At 55.9% G+C, this 18,970-nt stretch overlaps 3 protein-coding genes across 3 annotated transcripts; 2 read left to right on the top strand and 1 right to left on the bottom strand.

Annotated features, from left to right (window-relative positions):
• Positions 1-356: 356 nt before the first annotated feature.
• INS49_000519 (uncharacterized protein) lies at positions 357-2,893 on the top strand (the record flags this gene model as incomplete). The annotated part of the gene is made up of 6 exons (XM_043161356.1): positions 357-371; positions 453-493; positions 561-629; positions 699-785; positions 1,674-2,397; positions 2,447-2,893. The coding sequence occupies 6 exons, from the start codon at positions 357-359 to the stop codon at positions 2,891-2,893; spliced, it is 1,383 nt and encodes a 460-aa protein (XP_043029862.1).
• Positions 2,894-3,363: 470 nt separating this feature from the next.
• On the bottom strand, positions 3,364-8,894 carry INS49_000518 (uncharacterized protein; the record flags this gene model as incomplete). Its single annotated transcript, XM_043161355.1, has 3 exons — positions 3,364-4,720; positions 4,778-8,515; positions 8,611-8,894. The coding sequence occupies 3 exons, from the start codon at positions 8,892-8,894 to the stop codon at positions 3,364-3,366; spliced, it is 5,379 nt and encodes a 1,792-aa protein (XP_043029861.1).
• Positions 8,895-12,743: 3,849 nt separating this feature from the next.
• On the top strand, positions 12,744-18,529 carry INS49_000517 (uncharacterized protein; the record flags this gene model as incomplete). The annotated part of the gene is made up of 3 exons (XM_043161354.1): positions 12,744-13,051; positions 13,115-18,423; positions 18,498-18,529. The coding sequence occupies 3 exons, from the start codon at positions 12,744-12,746 to the stop codon at positions 18,527-18,529; spliced, it is 5,649 nt and encodes a 1,882-aa protein (XP_043029860.1).
• Positions 18,530-18,970: the final 441 nt, after the last annotated feature.

The following is an 18,970-nucleotide window of genomic DNA, read 5'->3' as shown; positions in this document are numbered from 1 at the left end:
AGACGAATAGTGGGGGCTGGCCGCGTCTATCCGCCCTTGACTGCGTACGACTGTTTGTACAGCAAAGCAGTGCCCGCTCGGGTGCCCACCTTGACAGCATGACGTATGCCCACCTGGTGCCTCGTGCTCGTGCTCGTGCTGGTGCTTGTACTGGTGCTGGTGCTTGTACTGGTGCTGGTGCCCGCCTGCTCCAGAAGCCTTGCTGTTTCTTGGTTTCCTTGGTTTCCTATAAGAATAAGCGACGTCCTCTCCTCTACAACCTCAGCCACAGCCACAACCACATCAACACCTTCTACATATCAACACTACCTCCTATTAGCATCTCTCCAACCAAAATCACAGATCAACCAGCCACTATGCCTACATACATTGTAAGTCTTAACCACACTGGGCCTTATCGGACCTGGCCGTACCTGGAGACTACCAGCTATGTCTGACATATCCTATCGCAGGTTACATGCAAGGAGGATGCGTCCCCTGAGCAGGTCGACGCGTAAGATCAACACCGCTACATACCATTGTATTTCAGAATTTGACAGCCAGACTGATAAAATATACAGCGCAAAGAAGCATGCCGAGGACCAGGGCGGCAAGATCGGCCACTCTTACAACCTGATCAAGGGCTTCTCGTATGTTGCACCGCCCGACTGCATGTACGCGAACTAGCATCTTTGACTAACAACACGTCTCTCTTGCAGTGTTGATTTCCCCGAAGACTCGATCAGCACGCTGGAGAACCACGAGCATGTCAAGGCCGTCGAGAAGGACCAGGTTGTCAAGACCCAGTAGAGACGAGCGGGAGAGAAATCAATCGACTGGTTCATAGAACGGCGCAGCATCCGGCTTCCTTAACAAGGGCATGACTCTACAGACAGACATCTGACATAACGTAACGAGCAATGATTCGATAAATCTGCTTCGCAGACCTCTTTGAGCAGCTGGATGGCTATTATCCCATCAGACTTGGACTTTGCCGTGCTCTGCGCTCCGTTCTCCTCGTCCCCCACGCTTCTTGTCATCGCGGGGTAAAAGGCGCCATGCCACCCCCACCACCGACACCGTCACCGTCTCACAGACCGTTATCTTGTCTGTAGGGGTCCAGTCGGAGCCCGCCTACCTGCAGATCAGCCCACCCACTGGCCTGCTGTATGTGTTGCTCTGAGCTCTGGCTGGTACCGTGCCGCCCCGGGTGCACATGCCCGTTAAGCTTGATCGCTAAGCAGTGTACCTAGGTAGTCAAGCGGCTGGCCGCTAGGACCCCCAGGCCCCTGCCCACCGCTGTCAACCACCTGCGAGCTCCCAATGAGGTCACTAACCTCGCACGCACACCGAGCGATTCAAATGACTCCCCCGAAGAACTGCAGCAACTCCAAGAGAGCTCACCGCCCTCTTCTGTCGTCTGCAATGCCGCCATGAATTTTCTCATGAGGCCACTGAGGTGTTCTCACTCATCGCGAGCCTCAAGCCAGCTCATCTGTACCTCACGGACATCTACAACATGCGCGCGACCGTTCTCGTCCACCCCTCGGCCGAGGAGGCACGCGAGCTTCCCCCATCACGATGACCAGGTGCCTCGCCTGGCAAAGCAGCCTCTTCACCAGCTGAGTCTGGCAGACCTCGTCAAGTAAATATCCTTATGACCCCCCTCCTCCTCCCTGGTCCCAATCAATTAGCGAGAAGGCTCAGCTTAACAACGAGAGCAGACACGGCCGGCCACCCCTCTCAGCAGAGGCCCTTCTCTCGTCTGCCCGCTTCACGCTGTCGCTGCTCCCAATTCGCCTCGCCCATCGCATCCAGGCCCTGCGCAACCTGCCCTACATCGTCGTGTCCAATAGCCACATCACCAAGATCTACAACAACTATGAGCACTCCCTGTCCACCCTACTCCCGTGGCTCGAGGATTCCCCCAACAGCAAGCACACCCTCTCCACGCTCGAGGATGAGATCCGCTTTACTGAGGTCCTGGCCGAGCTGGTCCACACCCACACCGATACCATCCCCATCCTGGCGCAGGGTTTCCTAGAGTGCAGGCGATATATAAGCCCTGCCGAGGTCACGCGCTTCCTGGATGAGCACCTGCGCGCGCGTATCGGCACCAGGCTCATCGCCGAGCAGCACATCGCGCTTCACTTCTCGTCCAAGCCGCACTTCGACCCGGGCGCCTCACCGACGCCCTGCACCGACCACCCCTCCTTCATCGGCGTCATCGACACCCACCTGCGGCCCGCGGGCGTCATCGACTCGTGCGGCGAGTTCGTCGCCGACATCTGCGAGCTCAAGTATGGCGTCCGACCGCGCTGGGAGATCGACGGCGACCCGGACACCACCTTTGCCTTCGTGCCCAACCACCTCGAGTACATCGTCACCGAGCTGCTCAAGAACGCCTTCCGCGCCACCGTCGAGAGCGGCATGACCAGGGAGCCCGTCGTCATCACCATCGCCCCAGCCCCCCACTGGCGACGAAAAAGCCCCGCCGCCGTCCCCGGCGAGACACTCCTCTTCCACCACTACCAGTGACGCCATACGGCCCCTCGACGACAACGCCCCCGGCGTGACCATCCGCATCCGCGACCGCGGCGGCGGTATCGGCCCGGAGATCCTGCCCAACATATGGTCGTATTCCTTCACGACCATGTCAGAGGACGAGGACGTGCCCGGCGGAGGCGCCAGCAATAGCAGTGGTAGCATAAGCACCAGCAGCACCAGTATCGACGCGCTGAACGTCATATCCAACTCCAGCAACGGTGGCAGCTCCATCGCGGGGCTGGGGTACGGGCTGCCGCTGGGCCGGGCCTACGCTGAGTACTTCGGCGGGGGTGTGGCCGTGCAGAGCTTGTACGGCTGGGGCACGGATGTGTACCTGAGGCTCAAGGGCGTCGGGCGGATAGAGTGAGTAGAGAAACAGGCTTTGCTTCGGCCTCGTGCGCTCTAGAAAACAAGTGTCGGCGGCCACCAGGGCACAGAAGGTATTGCATGCATGTATAGACAATGAGGAAACAGCATTCAATAGGACCTGTGCAGAGTGACATACACACAGTAAATTAGTTTATGAGCTATCACAAAACAACCCTTGCGAAAGCCTTGCATGTGGTAAAGGGATGAAATTCCCCACGTCGAACTACAGACACTCAATTATTAAAGCGCCCGAGATTCCTGACCCGTCAGCTCCGTATAAATAAATGTTGAAAGACCGTGTAAAAACATATGCTGACGCCGCTAGATAGAAACCCAAAGATTCTGATGTGACTCTCCCTCATGCCCAAAAATAGTTACCATCATTAACCCGCCTTGCTCCATGTATTAAATTTTGATTTCCAGATCTGGTAACGCTGCCTCCTCCCTCATTGATTATCGGGCTGTCTTTTACATGTTCGCCAGCTCGTTGTCGATCTGCCGGTCCATGAAAGTCCTCCTCTCGCCCGCAAGCTCGGTCTGCAACCTCTGCTCCACCAGCGCGCGCACCTGCTTCTTGGTGACGGTGTCGAGGTCGACCTCCCGCAGGACGGCCTGGATACACTCGGTGATGACCAAGTCATCGGGGCCGGCCATGCCAGGGCCGCGAGTGAAGTCTACCGACAACGTAGACTGGTTCTGCTGCATGTACCCGCTCATGGCCGTGCCAGCGCGAGACTGCGCAGCGCCCATGCCCAGGTGTGACTGTGCGCGGTCTTGATAAGGCGAGTTGCCCCGGTCAAGGCCCGTGCCAACGCTGAATGTGGAGTGCCTCTGCGCCATGCCCGGGTGATCTGTATACGGCGTCGTGAATGTCGAGTTGCGGCTCATGTGCTGCTGGAACGGCGCAGGGGATTGCGGAGGAGCCATGTAAGCTCCGCGGCCGAGCGCGCCAGTCAGGACCGAAGGCTGACGTACGGACGAGTACACGGACTTCATGTCGTCAAGCTCATATTCAACACCGCCTGCGTCGTAAGGGTTGTTCATGTCATGCATGCCGCCCTTCTCAGTGTAGCCACGACGACCAGGCAAGTTGTTCTGCAACGCGTGATCGTCCCAGCGTTGCAAAGGAACGCTGCGAGGATCAAAGCCTTCGTCATCAACAGCCACGATCTGCTTCTGGCCCTTCTCGCCGATGACAATACGGGTGTTACCCCAGGAGAAGTTATCCTGGTTCCAGAAGGAGTAGATGGGTAGGATGAAAGAGTAGACGGGGTAGGCCATGATATAGATGATCATCCAGCCAATATGTTGCCATTGTCTCTTGAGGATGAAGATAAGTGCCTGAAGACCGTATACGGCTGCGATCATGATGATTGAGATCATCGGGAATTGACCCGTGTGGCTGGCAACCCTGTAGATGAGGTATCCGAGGTATATGGTAGTTGCCGGGAGGATAATGGTACCAGTGAGGTCAATCAGGACGACAAATCTCATGCTGAAGCAGCAGAACCCACACATGTCCTTGAGCCACATCAACTCGGCCAGGTTGTGAATCGTCGAGTTGATCCATCGTCGACGCTGAGACAACAGGACACTCCATGTCTCAGGCGCGGCCGTTTGACAGTAGGCGTCTCCGGTGAACTTGTATGACATGTAAGGAAAGTGCTTGGTCATGAGTGTGGTCAAGAAACGATCCTCTCCGAGGGATAGCAGATTCTTCTTGTGGAGGGTGTCCACGCGGCAGTCACTGTACTCTCGAATGATTTCATCTGAGATGATGAGCGGCTTGCCTCGGTCAGAAGTCCGAAGTCGATACATGGTGAAACTAGTAATTTTGTTAGCTGTGGCCAAAGCGAGTATTCGAGTTAGGATATCGGCTTACCATCCAGGCAGACAAGTAACACTGCCAAACAGTGACTCGAATGCCTTGGCCAAGTTGTGAGAGATAAAGTACTCGTAGACCTGGATCATCGTCCACCACGACCGTTCCTCGTTCTGCAAGCTAGTTTCACCACAGATACCAGCGATCTTGGCGTTGTTGGCACAAGCGGCGACCAGTCTGTTGAGAGAGTCTTCACGGACGGTAGTATCAGCGTCTACCATAAGCAAGTACTCGTAGAGCTCGGGGTCAACACCGATGATGTTGTTGACCTGGTGGAACATCTCAAGCTCAAGAGGACTCATAGGAGCCCGATGGTGCACGCGGTTCAAGAAGCTCATGAGCAGGATCTGAGAGTCACGCTTGCCCCGGTTACCTGGCTTCGACTTCTTCTGCTCAGACTCTTTGCCGACCTTGACGACTACAATATAAGGGACGACGTTGCCTTCATACTCGTAGAGACCGGAGTAAACTTTGCCGTAATTAAGCTGCTCGCTTCCGGTACCGACTGATTTGAAGGGTAGGGCAGGCGGATCGAGTTTAGGATCAACTCCAAGAATATCGAGCACGATCTTTGGCGTGGGGCGGTCGTTGCCGGCACCGGTGAGGACACCATCGCAGATAACGCAAATGAGCTTCCGCTTGTTGTCGTACTGGAGAGCTGTGAGAGAATCCAGAGCCTTCCGGAGTGAATCTTCGCCCTCGGTGTAAGCCGGAACCTGGCAGATGACGAACTTGTCCTGTGGGGCGGGACGCCGCTTGGAGCCGAACTGCAGGGCAGCCAAGAACTTGACGACGATCACAGTACAGAGCAAGATGGTAAAGGCGAGCAGAATATAGTTGTTGGCCTGGCACCTAGCGCTGTACCGGAATTCCTTGATGCCAACGTAGAAGGTTTCCTTGATACAGTTGAAGCTGTTCTGCAGGCTGGCTGACTTGGTGGCGTTGTGTGTAGCGTCTTTGAAAAGGGCGTTCCACTTAGATGTGACGTCTTCGCCGAGATTGTCCGACACAACATCTGTCAAATCGCTGTCAAGGAAGGCATAGGCATCCAGGTTGTTCATGATGTCCTGAGTGTGGAAATAATCAGTCAGATCGTAGACGGCGCCGTCGTAAATGACCCAGTTGTGGTATCCAGCCTGGCCTTGAGAATAGACCTTGTCTGTGTCCCACGTGACATCGCCCTTGTAGTACTCCTTGATCTTGGGCTTGAAAGTGTCATAGTACCAGTTTGCGTTGGCCAGAGCCGTTGTAGGGTCTGCTTGGTAGTATCCCGAAGTGTGCAATCCAGTGGGGATGGTGACGGTTGTGTTTGGAGTCAATCTGAGGGTCTTGTCTGTCACAACTCCAGGACATGTAATGATCAGTGGCCGCACGAAATATCCGTCGAGATTTGCGCCAGCGAACGGTTCCATGTTGGATTGGGTGGTCTTGATGTTGGTGTCACTGTGTTGTGTCTTCCAAAACTTGGAGATGTCGTAGACGTGGCCATGCAGACTGACCCAGAAATCATTGTCTGCCTGATGCTTAGACACCTCGTTTACTGTCCAGGCTTTGTCGAAATTGGGACATAGCAGGAGGCCGAACCAGATGATCCAAAAGATGATGAGTGCGTTGGCGAGGACAATGAAGAAGCACAACACGAATTTCTCTCGCCAGGCCATGCGCACATCCGGGCGCTTCATCCGACCGATGAAGCTTAGGAGGAACGAGGGGATCCAAAACGTAAGCGCCCAGACAACAGCAACCCAGATACGCCGGCTCTTGTCCACGTGTTCCTCCTCGATCTTCTTGCCCTCAGCAAGTTCGGGGTCCATCATGCCGACGAATTCGCCTTCTTTGTTGTAGTAGTACTGATCTTCGTGGCGATGGTCGTCACCTTTCGTTCCAAGGCCATAGTCACCCTTGGGTGGCGCGCGCATGCTCTGGGCCTGCTGCGAAGGAGCGATGGACGGTGCCCGGGAACCACCAGGGCCCAATCCGAGAGCAGCTGGGCCAAGCAAGGTGGCTTGGCTGCGGTTTCTCGAATGGATGAGAGCATCGTTGCTCTCGTTCGCATGGGCGTCGGCGAATGGAGACTGGCCAAAATACCCACTGCCGTTGGTGTTGGCGGAATAGCCCGTTTCTAGACCAGTTGATGCCATGAACCCGCCCATTCCGATGCCCACTCCCACGCCTGCTCCTGTGATTTGCCTGTTGTCAATCATGCCCTCGGCCTCCCACCATGCGTTCTCATGCATCCACACACGCTCGTTGCCAACAGCTACCTCGCCATTGCTCCAGCCCCTCTCGAGAAGCCAGCCCTCGATGCCATCCTTTCCGTCCTTGCATCCGAGGATCGAATAACGCTGAACGAATTCATCATGGTCGAAGTCTGCTGTGAAATCCAAGTTCTTGTTCCGCCGGTTGGCCCACTCAGGCAACCTCCAGGCGCGCAGCTGGCGCGAGACACAGCCTGCAGACCAGGCAGAGGTGATGGATGGCAGTCCAGCGATACTGGCTGGCGAGTCATCAGTCGGGTGGAGGGAGAGATGGTACCAAGCGCGGCTACTGCTCAGCAAATTCTGCAGGTCCACTCGCGCATTTCGGCCCAGGTTGATGCCCTCACCCTCGACAGGGAACAGCAGCTTCTTAAGGAAGCCATCTTGGTCGGCAGCAAGGGCAAGCTTCTCCAGCACTTCTTCGCGCTTCTCGAGTTCGTGCTCTCTCTCGCGTCCGGCTGGGCCAGACATGATCCCCAGATCCGGGGCAACGGAATTCACGGCATTCTGCATTTCGCGAAGAACCGAGCTTCCAGCTGCGGGAACGTCGATGCCGTCTTGCTTCATCTCGGCGTTGATGCCGGTGGTGTCGTCAAAAATGCCGCGAAGAGCCATCGCCTTGCCGAGACTTGGGTCGGGGATCTCCAAAACGGTGATGCAGACCGTGTCCTCGTTGTCGTTGTCGGTGTTGCTTGTCCGCGCTCCGTTGTCGCTACCAGAGATATCACTTCCGCTGCGAGGTGCGCGACCCATCTCGGCAGCGATCGCAGCGTTTGCCTTGGTAATAACCCAGTCCACGAGAGCCTCGTAAAGACCACCGATGAACGTCGACCTGTCTTCGGTGCTGCATTGAGTTGCAAGCACCTCAGGCTCGATGCCGAGCAGGCCACTGGCATCCTCGATGATATCATCGAAGGCGTCCTCGTCGATCTGATAGTCAAGGGTGTTTCCAAGCTTCAACAGCCCGGCGAGGGTTGAGATGAGGTTCCTGTGGGCTGAGCCCTTGATGCCGATCTGCTTCAGAGCATCGCGGAAGTCATCGGCAGCCGCCCCGTCATCGCCATTGATGAGGTACGAAGGTGGCTGGTAGGTGTTGGAGCGTGCCAGGAGGGTGTAGCTTTCAGGGCTCTTGAGGCCGAGGAACTCGCGCTCCGCCGGAGTCGCACCCGCGTTAAGAAGGTAGTAGAACACATCAAAAGCACGGTTCCCAGCCTCAGAAGTAATATTAAGCAGGCCCTTGTTCGTGTCGATGCCGCCTTGAGAGAGTGCCACGGAGGCAGCGTGGAGCTCGCCGGCGAGGTTGAGTGTCAAGGTCACAGCGAGGCCGGCCTGGCGAGGAGTAGATGGGTTGTGTGGAGTCACACAACGGATGAAGGGGAGAATTGCTTCGAGGGCCTTGAATAGCATGGGCGTCATCTGCATAGGCAGACCATGTTGAAGAAAAGGCACGAGGACGGACGGCGTCGAGGTGTGTAAAGAGCTAGAAGGGTTTGGGAAGTCAGCACATGGGAGGACGCAGTGCGTGTCGAGGAGCACCTCGCAGCCGGTGATCAGGAATGTTTACAGTCAACATACCTGAGAATTATGCAGCCATCCTCTGCCCTTCGCCTGGCGTGCTCCCACGCCCGAGCTCCGAGAGCTGTGTCGATGGTGCCTCCGGTCGAGTGGTTTGGTGGAGGGGGGTTGGCCGTGAGCCACGTGTTGACGACGAGACTGGAGCTTGCATCGAGAGCGTAGGGCTTGCCCTCGACGTAGATGTTGTGAATGGAGAGCAGCGTGGTGGTGCTGACCTGAACCGACTGCTGCCCAGTTCCTGGGGGGGCACCAGGCATGTCTGATGCCACCGAGTACATGGACATTCGGCTCGCCATGTTGAGCGAAGGTACGCCTTCCTTCGTGATGTCCACCAGGACAGATCACGGATGGTCGAAGCTTTGAATCACTGATGCGGATGCACCTTTCGGTTGTGCTCTGCTGGCCAGGAGGACTGTGAGTACTGTCGAAACAACGAAGCGAGCGAGTGTGGTGAGGTTGGGGGAAGTGGTTGGTTCGCTGGGCAACGCTGAGGGAGTCCAACGGCGAGTCGGCTCGCTCTGCTCGGCTCAATTAAAACACTTGCAACACAGGTTACAAAAAGTATACCAAAAACAAATCGAGCAGGATGAGGAATAGTATCAACGACTGGAAACCAACCACCAAAGCGAGTGAGGGGGGTTGATTGATTCGGGTTGCAGATAGAGTTGACGATGAGCCAGAGATGGAGAGAAATTGTGCCCCTACGACGGACTGCACAGTACCTATTCAAACGGCTGGGAAAGCGAGCGGCGAGGCTACTTGGTACCTAGGCAAGGGTCGGTGGGTGTTGGAGAGGGAGGCTCTAACAGTATAGGATAACCTAGGCACGCTACGGAGAAGGTGTGGGTGGTACAGGCGGACGTCCTACTGGCCGGCCGAGTGGTGTAGATTTCAGGGCCTCGAGCAGGATGATCCCACCTGGGCAGCAGATCCACCTGTTCGGCACAGAGCGAGAGACTACGGCAGACGGCCAGGGCCAGAGGTGCAGAATATGAGGGCCAAGGTGCCTGGGTGCATGATTCTGGCGGAGAGTCATCAGGCTGGGCCAAGGCGAGTGGGCCCCCCCAGAAGGGCGAGCAGGGCCTGGAGGACCAGAGCTGCAGTGAAGGAAGCTTCCACGGCTCGAGACTGGCTAACTTGAAGGGTGCCGTGGTGCGTGTGGATGGGTCACGACTGGCACTGTCCTGGTCGGCGGCGCCGGCGACATGGTACTGTTGTGACCGAAGACAGACACGGTATGGTCAGGGGAGACTGATAGGGGTGTACGGGGTTGCCCCTTTGTGGTGGGCATGGGCATCCGCATCCGTATCCTGCCCGCCTGCCACTCTAAAAATATATGCATGCGACGGGCAGGCGATGGCAAAAAACGAGTGGAGGCCTGGCAGGGAATACGAGAAGCTAAAAACTCTTGTTCGAGAAACCCGAATCGGCTGCAACACGACAGGCCGATCGACAAACAGCCAGACCAACTGATGACGAACTGACCGATGTGATGCAGAAACAGTTGTTCCTGCTGCTGCTATTCTCGTGCAGCGCGGTGCGGTGCGGTGCGGTGCGGTGCGGTGCAGTGCGAGGAGTGAGCGACACAGAGCTGCAAGCCCTTTCTTGATCTCGGGAGAATCGACCAACGTGCAACGATTGGCTACTGTATCCGTTACAGCGGGCGCTCCACTTACCAAGGTAGCGCGTGTGTGCCCCCCTGGCCCGGCGAGTCGGAATGGAACAAGGCAATCAATTCCAGTGGCTCGGGGACGAGATATGCAGTCCTCTCTTCTCTCCCCTACTCCGTACTGTCCTGTCTCACCAGCACGATACGTCCGGCACGGCAGTACTGTACACAAACACGCCCTCACACAGGTACAGCAGGGCAGGCTAGCCCCAGCGAGGAGTTTTGCAGAAAAATCTCCGGACGCCTCAAATCCAATTTCTTTTCTCTCGTTCCCGCCCGCCTCCCTCGGCCCACGATCCTCGACCCTGGTCCCTACCAGCCCAGCCTAGCCCGGGTTCTGCTAGTCTTCCCTTTTACCGCTTCGGCCCCGTGGACATTATCATCAGGTAGATATATCACCGCCGACCACAAAACCAGGCTGAGCATCAACGGTTTTCCTTGGTTGGAAGGCCGCAAGATCGAGAAAAGCAGGGACGAGCACGATGCACTTGATGCATTGCTCGATCCATTCGGCCCCATCTGACCCATCTGCATTGCTACCGGCCGATTGATGTGCATTGGATCTGCCTCCCTGCCCTGCCCTGCCCTGCCCTGCCCTGCCCTGGGTCCTGCACTCGAGAGGATCTGCGTACCTTGTTTTTAGCGGCCGCACCGCCAGACAAGAAAACAGGCGTGTCTGTCTGTCCGTCCGGATCCACGATACGGAGACAATGAGGGCATCGTTCCAACTTCACGCGCAGAAACACATTCTTGGTCGACTCTACGCGGATGCGCCAACACGTACTACCCGTCTGCAAGTTAAGTGCGGTCTTGAGCTTCTCTGCGTCTGCTAGACATTATTGCACATGCTCGGGCACGCTGCACCGCGCCGGGTTGCAGAGCATGGTTTCCGGGGAACCGGCATGACGCGCACCCTTGAGCCAAAGTTCCCATTCGATTCGCTGCCGTCCCCACGCTATGGCACAATATCATCATAATAATAAAGCACCCTGCGGGACACCGCGTCTGCGGAGTCCATGTTACCAAAACATGGGCGCTCTGGCTTACTGCGTGCATGCCGTAGTAATGGCAACACCAGCCTGGCCACAAGCTCCTGCCAGTGGAAAAGGGGCAGACGGCCGATCATACAGGACCCCGTAAATTAGAGTTGGCTCGCTGACGAACCTGCGAGCCTCTACTCTCCCTGCATCCAATATCACACTGCGTGCGTGCAGTCCGTGGTACACTTGATACATTCCTGTAAGCAAGAAAGCCATTCGGTCGAACCTTGGCTCGTTGGCCAGGCAAAAGGGCACGCGCCGCCCAAACACATAATCATCAGCAAACAACACGACCGAGACCTCGGGATGCATAACAAAGGAGTGAGACATTTGCCCATAACCGCCGCAGCCCTAAACGGCGGTCCCACTCCCGCCTGCACGGGCAACACGACAAAATCCCTTGAGATGGATGGGTGAGCTCGTAACTACAGCAGTGCCGATAGTGTACAAGGATGCCTGAAGCTTGTCATCGTCGAGTGACGTGACCAGACTGGCGTCTTTTCTTGCTGCCGTGTGCTGCACAGTAGACCACATGCCAAAGAGAGAGAAGAAAAAAACAGAACAATGCCAGGCCAATTGAAGACGTTGCAATCGGCTGGGTCTCCTGGTCTGCTGGTCTCGGAGTGCCGTGGTCCATGACGGCCCCAGGTGGCCCCAGGGTGGAGTTGTCTGGCTGTTCTGGGTCTGTTCTGGGTGTTTCTGGGTGCGAGGCAGGGAGCCTGGACTTCGTATAGGAGTCGACCTGCACAAGTGGCTCCATCGGCTCGCCGTACAAGGACATACTTGCCCCAGAAGTGGTCCCCTACACTGCCCAGCTGTCCGTGGCCGTCGCCCCCTTTCACCCGGAGATCATTGGTAAACCTGGACAAGCCACGGCTCCAACCCGAGCGCCACCTGATGCTGCTTGCACTGTACTGTACGTACAGATTGCACATTGGCTGCTGCTCGATGTGTTGTACCACCCGCGCCTTCGGACTCTTAGACCTGGGCTGGGCGTGATCCGTTTCGAAGCATCCCATTGCTTGCATATTGTTGTTGCCTTTGCTCCTGCTCCTCATTCTCCCACCTAGACATTCGTTTTTGTCAGTTGTTTTGGTTGATGCTCGCTCGCTTGTAATCGAGTTATAGTGGTTGTTGAGCCGTTCGTTGATCTAGAGACCCGTTGCCCGCAGTCTCGGATCCTACACCAACACGTCTTTGTTGTGGTTGAAAAGAGCTCAACAAGACATCTCCTACGCTGGGAGCCACGACCAAATATCCTCACAGCCGCCCCTGAGTCCCGGCGCAAGAGCGTTGCAGTGCTCGATCCCGAACGATTCTTAGCCCAGTCCTGAACCACAACGGTCACTGGGAGAGGGGACGCTTGGGCTCAAAATTCCCCAGACGCCGTTTCTGGCTGTCTCGGAAGAACCTCAACGTCCACCATGGCGTCTAACGTCCACGGCGGCGGTGGCAGCGGTGGTGCTCATACGCAACCATCACTGCCCTCATTGCCTGCCCACCTTCAGTCCGACACGCAGATCACGGCGCACCTCGCCAGTCGATTCCATGTCAACATTCCCACGGCACAGCTGTCCTCTCACGCCCTCATCTCCCTCAACACCTACACGTCGTCCACCAAGGGCCACGATGGGGGCAAGGAGGGGAGTGCCATGGCTGGGGCCGAGGACATGGCCCACAGAGCCTTCATCAGGCTGGGCCACCGCTCTGAGAACCAAGCCATCCTGTTTCTGTAAGCCTGCTCTTTTGTGTTCATGCCATGCTCCCTTTGCCCGCGACGCTGACTTGAAATCAGTGGTGAATCTGGCTCTGGCAAGACCACCGTGCGATCACACATCCTTACCGCCCTCCTGAACAAAACCTCCACGCCTCTCTCCAACAAGGTCTCCTTGGCTGCGTACGTTTTCGACACCCTGACGACCACCAAGACCGCCACCACGCCAACTGCCTCCAAGGCTGGTCTCTTTTACGAACTGCAGTACGACACATCCTCCTCGACGCATCCGGAGCTTATTGGTGGTAAGCTGCTTGACCACCGTCTCGAACGGAGTAGGATCGCAGAAGTACCAACCGGAGAGCGGAATTTCCACGTGCTCTACTATCTTCTCGCTGGAACCAGCGGTGCTGAAAAGCAGCATCTTGGTCTTGACCAGCCTGGCGGTGCTGGTCAAAAGAGATGGAGGTACCTCGGTCATCCCACGCAGCTCAAGGTCGGCATCAACGACGTTGAGGGCTTTCAGCTCTTCAAGACGGCCCTGAGGAAGCTCGAATTCGCAAGGGGCGAGATCGCAGAGATATGCCAGATTCTAGCAACTATCCTGCACATTGGCCAGCTTGAATTCGAGACGTCCAACAGCACAACAGTTACGGGAGACGATAGCGGTGGCTTCTCCCACGAGGGTGGTCAGACCTCGACCACAGTCAAGAACAAGGATGTTCTCAGCATCGTGGCGGCTTTCCTGGGAGTAAGCCAGCAAGACCTACAGACAACCCTGGGCTACAAGACCAAGATTATCCACAAGGAGAGGGTCACTGTCATGCTGGATCCTGCTGGGGCTCGATCCAACGCCAACGAGCTCGCCAGGACTTTGTACTCGTTGCTTGTTGCGTACGTCATTGAGAACATCAACCAGAGGATATGTGCCCCCGAGGAGTCCATTGCCAACACTGTCTCCATTGTGGATTTCCCCGGTTTCATCCAGCAATCCTCCACCCACTCCACGATTGACCAGCTTCTCAACAACGCTGCCACGGAAGCTCTGTACAACCTGACATTGAAGAATTTCTTTGACAACAAGGCGGAGCTGCTCGAGAGCGAGGAGGTGTCTGTCGCGGCAACAAGTTATTTCGACAACTCAGACGCCACCAAAGGGCTTCTGAAACCTGGAAATGGCTTGCTGGGCATCCTTGATGACCAGACTCGGCGTCACCGCGCCGACATTCAGCTGTTGGAGAGCCTGAGGAAACGGTTCGAGGGCAAGAACCCAGCCATCTCTGTCAGTTCTGCCACCGCCAGACTTCCAGGCAGCAACTTCCTGTCCGAGAATGCTGCCGCGTCATTCACTGTCAGGCACTTTGCTGGAGAGGTCGAATATCCTGTCAAGGGCCTGGTGGAAGAGAACGGTGAGGTCATCTCTGGCGATTTGCTCAATCTGATCAACTCGACCAAGAGCGACTTTGTAGCACGTCTGTTTGGTCAGGAGGCTCTGCAAACCGTTGTGCACCCGCAGGAGCGAACTGCTGTTATGCAGGCCACCGTCAGCTCAAAGCCCACCCGTGCTCCAAGCGTCATGTCGAGGAAGAACAGGTACCGCCCTGGCACAGTGAAGCGCCCTGGGACTGCCTTCACCGCGGCTCATGAGGAGTCTGAGAAGGTGGAAGAAGAGTCCAGCGAGCCAAAGCGAAGCATTCGCCACAGCGAGCAAGGCGCGTCCGGCCAATTTTTGTCTGCTCTGGACAATGTGACCAAATCCATCACTGCGCCTGGTACCAATGCGTACTTTGTCTTCTGTCTCAAGCCCAACGACAGGAGGATCGCAAACCAGTTCGATAGCAAGTGTGTGCGGACACAGGTGCAGACCTTTGGCATCGCCGAGATCAGCCAACGCCTCCGCTCGGCAGACTTCACCGTGTTTCTGCCCTTTGCTGAGTTCCTCGGCCTGGCTGACGCGGACACTATCCTCGTTGGCAGCGAACGGGAGAAGGTCGAGCTGGTTGTTGAGGAGAAGCGGTGGCCGAGCAATGAGGTGCAAGTAGGCTCAACCGGTGTCTTCCTCAGCGAACGCTGCTGGATGGAGATGAACAACTTTGCCGAGGTTGAATCTAGAGGATATCGACTGCCGTCAGATGCAGGTGACAATCTTACCCCTGGTGGCACTCCAGGCGACCCATTCGCCGCTTCGAAGGAACGCTTGCTCTCTGCAAGTAACACACCTGGCTACAACGACAAGACCAAGTCTGGGTACTTTGGCAGCGACGATGTGGATGCCCGCTCAGATGCAGGAGTGTCCGCAATAGGCGGCGGCGACATGTTCAAGAACCTCGAGACTCGCGAGGAGATGGCACAGAAGAGCAACGAGAAGACCATGGAGGAGGTCGAGGAATTCAGGGACAGCGGTACTCGAAAGCGCTGGGTCTTCTTCGTCTTCCTCCTAACCTGGTGGGTGCCCGACTTCCTCGTCCGCATTATGGGCAAAATGCCTCGAAAGGATGTGCGCATGGCCTGGCGAGAAAAGTTGGCGATCAACATGATCATCTGGTTCAGCTGCTTGATCGCTATATTTTTCACCATCGCCTTGCCCCAAATTATCTGCCCCAAGCAGAATGTGTACAGCTCTGCCGAACTCACGGATTACAACGGCAAGAACGGCAAGGGCATGTACGTCGCTATTCGTGGTATCGTCTTCGACCTGGACGCCTTCATGCCGACGCACTATCCATCTTACATTTCCGATACGATCATGGAGAAATTCGCCGGTCAGGATGTTACCGATCTGTTCCCAGTCCAGGTGTCAGCACTGTGTCAGGGCGTTGATGGCACCGTTGACCCAGCTGTGATGCTGGACTACACGTCGACCAACTTCACAGGTTCTGCGAGCACCACCAGTATTACCTCTCTGTACGCCAAGTATCACGACTTCCGGTACTTCCAGAACGACAGTCGTCCAGACTGGTTTGCGGAGCAAATGATCAGGCTCAAGCAAGGCGGCTACAAGAAGGGCAACATCGGCTACACGCCCGAGTACATTCAGAAACAGGGCAAGAAAGGGAAGTCTGTCGGCATCATCGGCTCGCGCATTTACGACATGACTAAGTATGTCGCCGGCGGCCGGCGCATGAAAGCCCCTATCGGGGAAGATGTACCATCGGATGGCGATCTCGTCAACTTCATGGACCAACTCGTGGTTGACCTCTTCCAACAAAGGGCTGGCTCAGATGTCACTAAGCTGTGGGACGCCTTGGCCATTGACACCGCCACGAAATCACGAATGAAGTTGTGTCTGGACAACCTCTTCTATATCGCAGACGTCGACACCAGGAACTCTGTTAAATGTCAGTTCGCCAACTACCTGATCCTGGCTGTGTCTATTCTTCTCTGCGCCATTATTGGAGTCAAGTTCCTCGCCGCCTTGCAATTTGGCGGAAACAACGTGCCAGAGAATCTGGACAAATTCATCATGTGTCAGATTCCGGCTTACACGGAAGACGAGGACTCCCTACGACGTGCCATCGACTCAGCTGCTCGTATGCGTTACGACGATAAGCGCAAGTTGCTTGTTGTCATTTGTGACGGCATGATTATCGGACAAGGCAACGACAGGCCCACGCCTCGTATTGTTCTGGATATTCTTGGAGTCTCGGAGACTGTCGACCCTGAGCCGCTCAGCTTCGAGTCCCTCGGTGAAGGTATGAAACAGCACAACATGGGCAAGGTCTATTCTGGCCTGTACGAGGTTCAGGGCCACATCGTTCCCTTCATGGTCGTGGTCAAAGTGGGCAAGCCTTCTGAGGTCTCCCGTCCGGGCAACCGTGGCAAGCGAGACTCGCAAATGGTCATCATGCGCTTCCTCAACCGTGTCCACTACAATCTGGCTATGAGCCCATTGGAGTTGGAAATGTACCATCAAGTGCGGAACATCATCGGCGTCAATCCCACCTTTTACGAATTCCTCCTGCAGATGGACGCAGATACCGTCGTCGCTCCGGACTCTGCTACCCGCTTCGTCTCTTCCTTCTTGGATGATACCCGCCTCATCGCTGTTTGCGGCGAGACCGCCCTCACCAATGCCAAGAGCTCTTTCGTCACCATGATCCAGGTCTACGAGTACTACATCTCGCACAATCTGGTCAAGGCCTTCGAAAGTCTGTTTGGCTCTGTCACCTGTCTGCCTGGTTGTTTCACCATGTACCGTATCCGCGCCGCTGATTCGGGCAAGCCACTCTTCGTCAGCCGAGAGGTCGTTGAGCAGTACTCGACGATTCGTGTGGATACCCTGCACATGAAGAACCTTCTCCACCTGGGTGAGGATCGATACCTGACGACACTACTCCTGAGGCATCACCAGCAGTACAAGACCAAGTACATGATGAAGGCACACGCATGGACCATCGCCCCCGACTCCTGGACAGTTTTCCTTTCGCAGAGACGTCGTTGGATCAACTCCACGGTGCACAACTTGATGGAGCTCATGCCCATGAACCAGCTCTGCGGTTTCTGCTGCTTTAGCATGCGATTCATCGTGTTCATGGACCTGCTGACCACCGTCGTGCAGCCTGTCACAATTGCATACATTGTCTATCTGATCGTTCTCCTCAGCATAGACGCTACCGTGGTGCCCATGACAGCTTTCATCATGCTTGGTGCTATCTACGGTCTGCAGGGCATCATCTTCATTGTTCGTCGCAAGTGGGAGATGATTGGGTGGATGCTGCTCTACATCTGTGCAGTCCCCGTATACTCCTTTGCTCTCCCTCTGTACGCTTTCTGGCACATGGACGACTTCAACTGGGGTAACACTCGTGTCATTGCCGGTGAGAAGGGCAAGAAGGTCGTCATCTCCGACGAGGGCAAGTTCGACCCGGCCTCCATTCCCCGCAAGAAGTGGGAGGAGTACCAAGCCGAGCTCTGGGATGCTCAGACAGCTCGCGACGACGTTCGCTCCGAGGTCTCTGGCTACAGCTATGCGACCAAGGCTGGTCCCAATGTCGGTGTGTCAGAGTATGGATGGGGTGGTTACACACCATCGCGCCCCGGCTCTGTCGTCAACTACGGCCACGGGCCGTACAACGGCTCTGGTGACCTCAAGGTGCCCCTGACTGGCTCCCAGAGCCGCCTGAGCTTTGCGGCCAGCGAGATGATGGGTGGCAACACCCCTGCGAACCGCCAGAGCCAGTTTGGTGGCAGCCAGTTCTTCGGCGGCAGCCAGAACGACCTCGAGATGAGCAACCTCGCCGGCATGCCCGGCGATGATGCGCTTCTCGCGGAGATTCGTGAGATCCTGCGCACTGCGGATCTCATGACCGTGACCAAGAAGGGCGTGAAGCAGGAGCTTGAGAGGAGGTTCGGCGTCCCGCTCGATGCCAGAAGGGCGTATATCAATTCTGGTAAGCCAATTTCCCGTTCTACAACGTGCTTTTTCACCTTCTATTGCGCGACCGTGACTAACATTGGACTGTAGCCACCGAGGCGTGCCTTTCCGGGCAGCTGTAGATTTCCTTCTTGGATATACACCACATCATCTTGATTCATGTTTGATCTGCATACCATTTACATAATTATCTAATGGCTCGTTGATAATGCGTACCATCTGAGGGAGGAAGTTTGTAGAGTATCTAGGGCGGATCCGGCGGATCTGCCTGTCGCATGTCATCTTGGATTTGTAGGGGACGAACCAAAAAAGATGGAAGATCGCATTATAATGACGGCGGCTGGTGTTGGGATGGCTTTGCAAAGGGCTGCGTGGAGTTGTGATGTTGATTTTACTATCTACTCACGTAGTTACATTCTGGTATATGGGACCGAGAAGCAAGTGGATTTTAAATTGGACATCAAATAGCCTGTCTAGTCCGTGAATGGAGGGGTGCACAGTTTCGTCTAGTGACGTGGCCGGGCAGGACTACGGTCGTGGTCTCAATACAATCAATCCTTGAG

This window comes from Diaporthe citri, assembly GCF_014595645.1.
Source record: "Diaporthe citri strain NFHF-8-4 chromosome Unknown scaffold_1, whole genome shotgun sequence".
Taxonomy (NCBI): Eukaryota; Fungi; Ascomycota; class Sordariomycetes; order Diaporthales; family Diaporthaceae; genus Diaporthe; species Diaporthe citri.
The sequence above is the reverse complement of the archived record's forward strand: the minus strand, read 5'-3'. Positions and strand labels throughout refer to the sequence as shown.